The 4,335-nt window shown below is 56.1% G+C and overlaps 1 protein-coding gene across 1 annotated transcript; it reads left to right on the forward strand.

Moving 5' to 3' along the window:
- Window positions 1-503: 503 nt before the first annotated feature.
- On the forward strand, window positions 504-1,145 carry LBRM_30_1810 (succinyl-coa:3-ketoacid-coenzyme a transferase-like protein; the record flags this gene model as incomplete). The annotated part of the gene is made up of 1 exon (XM_001566760.1): window positions 504-1,145. The coding sequence occupies one exon, from the start codon at window positions 504-506 to the stop codon at window positions 1,143-1,145; it is 642 nt and encodes a 213-aa protein (XP_001566810.1).
- Between the last annotated feature and the right edge of the window lie 3,190 nt (window positions 1,146-4,335).

The following is a 4,335-nucleotide window of genomic DNA, read 5'->3' on the forward strand; positions in this document are numbered from 1 at the left end:
GTTAGTCCCCCCTTTTTACCCCCCCCACCGGCTACGCACGGGCCGTGTCGAAGGGTCGCCTCCTGTGCGCTTTGTGCCGGGCAGTCCCATGAGGGTCGCCGAGTACAGCCACCGCGCGCGAGACGCGGCAGTTCAGCGGGCGGTGGTGCACGCTGGAGACGGCGCTGCCAGCGGACTTTGCGCTTGTGCGTGCGTGGAAGGCGGACAAGCGCGGCAACCTCGTGTTCCGCGGGACGACGCAGAACTTCAACCTTGCGTGTGCGAAGGCCTCGAAGGTGTGCATTGCGGAGGTGGAGGAGATTGTGGAGTGCGGGGAGCTGGACCCGAAGACGGTGCACCTGCCCGGCGTGTATGTGCACCGCCTGGTGTGCCCACCGAGCATCAGGAGAGCTGCCGAGTTCGTGGTGGAGCGCAAGGCTGGGCTCTCCTCTGGAACTGGCAAGGACGCCCTTGCAGCCCGCAACATCATAGCCCGCCGCGCCGCGCTCGAGATCAAGGATGGCATGACGCTGAACCTTGGGATCGGTATCCCCAACTTGGTGGTGAACTACATCCCGGACGAGATGGATGTGGTTCTGCAGGGGGAGAACGGGCTCCTCGGCATTGGCCCGTACCCGCTGCCGGAGGAGGTCGACCCCGACGTCACGAACGCCGGCAAGCAGACCGTCACGATGAGCAAGTCGGGCGCTTCGTTGTTTGACAGTGCCGAGTCCTTCAGCATGATCCGCGGCGGTCACTTGGACTTGACCATGCTGGGTGCCCTACAGGTCTCGAGCAGCGGCGACATCGCCAGCTGGTGGGTTCCCGGCAAGGTGCTGAAGGGCATGGGCGGCGCCATGGACCTTGTCATGTCGGGCTGCCGTAATGTAGTGCTGATGGAGCACACGAACAAGGAAGGGAAGCCGCGCGTGGTACAATCCTGCAACATCCCTCTCACTGGCGCTGGTGTGGTGGATCTTCTCATCACCGAGCTGTGTGCTTTCCGTTTTGAAAAGCAGAAGGGCGGGGTCCGGGTGATGTGGCTGTCGGAGTTGGCAGAGGGCGTGACGGTGGAAGAGGTAAAGGCCAAGACGATGGCCAATTTCAAGATCGACCCGAATATAAAGACGATGCCGCTGGCGCCGGTGCCGGTGCCTCATGAGTGACCACGTAGTGGCTGGCTGATCAGAGCACTCAGTTTTTCTTTCCTATGGTTATTGTTGGCTTTGTGTGTTTCAGCCGCTTCCGCAGGTGACAGGGTTGCCACCGTGTGTGGGCGTTGCTGCACCTGGCACCTTTTCTCTGTGACGCACATGGGAAGCACTGGCCCCCCTCACCCCGTCACGTGTAGAGCGTCGCTCTCTCTTTTTGTGGGGTTTGCTTCTCCCCCTCCCCCTCTGTCGGGGTATATGTTTGTGCTTTCTGCCATTTCCTTCGATAGGGTTTTACCGAAAACGATTCTGAGCAGTTAAAGCTCTAGCGTGTCTATTGGATGTCCTTTGTGCTCTTTCTAAGTTCGTTTGTGGTTTATTGTATGCCTGTGATCTGCAGAGCGGGCGCACCGCCTCCTCCTCCTCCTCTCTCTCTCTCTTGACGAGCATCTTTGCTGTTTTTAGCTCGTCTCTCTCTTTCTCTCTTTATCGTTGCACTCTCTCTTTTTTTTCTCTTACTTTTGCCCTCCCTCTTACTGCTTCAGCCACGCTTCCCCACTCCTCGGTCTTCTGCTTAATGGGTGAAGAGCTCGCAATCTCTCTCTCTCTCTCTCTCTGGCCTTCCTCCCTCGTCTCACTACCCCCGCTTTTCTTTCGCAATGTGTTAGTTTGCCTCTTCAACGTACTTACCGACCCTCCCGCGCCACCCCTTTTTTTTTTACTGCACAAGGCCTCCCGTGTCTCTTTGCTTGGACCTGTGTGCGTGTGTCTCTGTAGGGAGTCTATGGCTGCCGTGAGTGGTTCTGCTTCTCCTCCCAGGTGCTTGGGTATTGAAGAATGATGTTTGCGTGCAGAGAACTTTGCTTGCCATTCTCCTCCTTTCTGGCCTTGCTTTGCTCTCTCACTTCTGTGGCGTGTGCAGTTGTGCAGGTGTCGCGGGAAAAGAAAAGGTGCGCAAGTGGGAGCTGAAGTGCTCCTCTACTTTCGAGTGCGTGCTGACATCTCCTCTCACCTCCCTCTCCCACTTAATCACCACCTTCGCCCTATCCTGTTGCGAAGACGTGGGGCCGCTCTATCCGTCTTGCCATTGGAGTTTTATAGTGTCCAGAAAGAGGCAGTGCTGCACACGCGCCAAGGAAGCCACTGCGTCTTTACACCTTTCCATCCCCCCAGTAGGGCATCTCTCTCTCTCTCTCTCTCTCTCGAAAACGATCTGACGAGAAAGGGAGAAAAATCATGCGTTCTTAAAAAGCACATCGTCGTGTTGACGAGACACCCAGCCTGGCTTACTTTGTTGTCTCTTGGTTCTTCTGCGTGGCGTGCCTCGGATGGGGTGGACAGCCCACGTTAGTTCTCTTCGCATTGGCTGACGATTTAGTCGGCAATAGTGTGTTACCCGTAGCGCTCGCCGTATTCGCCATCGGTGTGTATCCGTTACGCGGACACGTAAAGCCCGCACCCATCCGGCCACACTTAAGTTGATCACAAATGTTTTATTTCGTGTAGTGCTTTTCACTCTCTCCATCCTCCCCCTTCCCCCTCCCCCTCCCTCCCTCCCCCTCCCTCTCTCTTTCTGTCGCATTCCTTCAGCTGTTTTTCGCTCTCCACCAGCATTTGCGGTCCTTTTCCTTCCCTCTTCGCTTCCACTAACGAAGTCATCGCCTTCTTTAGTGGAAGAGTCAATCGGAACTGAGACACCCCCCCCTCCCCTCCCACCGACACATCCAAGCAAATACATAAGAATTTCTACATTCACCCTGCCGCGATCATTTTCTCTTCTGGGATTCAGTCACGTTCTACTCTGCTCAATGACTGTCTGAGCCCCCCTTTTTGCGTCTTTCGCGTCTTGTGCGATATAGCGACACCTGCACAAGGCTGCTACAGCATACGAAGTCGCCTTGTGTTACTGTCGCTGCTCTCCACCTCCTCTCCCTCCTCCCTTGGCCATGCACTCCGCATCTCCTCTCTTTCTCTCTCTCTTTTCGCGTGTCCATCCTCCGCGTTGTTGCAGGTCCCCCTAAGTGGCGCATTTTACCGCTTCTCTCTGCCATAATTTCGTTCTTCGTCTCCTTTTTACGTCTGCAGAGGGTATTACACGCGGACGCAAATACACGCACACACACACACGCACGACCATCTAAAACAGTGAAGAATTTCCTCACCTTCCCCCCCAAAAAAAGAGAGAATCGGCGCGTCTCACGTTTATTCGCGCACAATTTCGCGCTCCATTCTCTTTCTTCGTGGATAGCGTTGCCTTTCCACCTCGCCCCACCCTTTTCTCTCCCTCTCTACTTCACTCACGTTGATCGGCAGTGGCATATCGTTGATTGATGTGCACAGACCCGCCTACACAGGCACCACAGTAGACCACCACGACTGTTGTGTGCGTTCAGCAAGGTGTGTCTTGAGACAGTATTCTTTATTCGTTTCCTTTCTTAGCTCGCTTGCACAGCCAAGGCCGCGGAACACTCAACACTCACATTCTTGTGTGTGTGTGCGTGCTTGAGAGGCTACTGCCTTGATGTATCCACCACCTCTTCTCCTGGTTCGACTCACCTGGTCGAGTGGCTTCTTTTCGTTTCACACGCTCTACCGCTGTGGAGCTCTTTTTGTTCTCGCTAAGGATTCCTCTTCTGCGTTCGCCATGCTGCGCCGTATACGTTAGGCCTTATGGCCAACGATTGTGAGTACCCCCGAGTCTCTCAAGCACATTCACGACAGTGCCATCATCGCCGCTGGTCGTTTTGGCCTCTGTGGCTTCCCGTTCGAGCCACTAGGCGCCCTTAACTTCACCAAGGCGAAGAACATCACGGTGACCGCAGTAACAGTGGGCGGCATGCACAGTGACATTGGGCCGCTTGCGCGTGATAGGCAGATTGCGAAGGTCATCACCAGCTACGTTGGTGAGAACAGCGTCCTCGCAGAACGGCTCCTGAATGGCGAGTTTGAAATCGAGTTTTGCGCCATGGGCACGCTGGTGGACCGGCTGCCCGCCGCGGGTGCTGGGCTACCAGTCTTTGAGGGCCTGTAAAGGGCACGGCACGGCCGCTGTCGAAGGGCCACCCTCTGGTGCCCCTCGACTCGCACAGTTCCATCCTGTCGTCTGTTGACGACTGCCGGGTCGCGATCTCGTACCTTGCGAGTCGCCTCCCATCCCCTGCATGATGTCGTGTGCTACTTTTCCGGTCCTACGCCTGCCCTTTGT

Source organism: Leishmania braziliensis, chromosome 30, assembly GCF_000002845.2.
Source record: "Leishmania braziliensis MHOM/BR/75/M2904 complete genome, chromosome 30".
In the NCBI taxonomy this organism is placed as follows: Eukaryota; Euglenozoa; class Kinetoplastea; order Trypanosomatida; family Trypanosomatidae; genus Leishmania; species Leishmania braziliensis.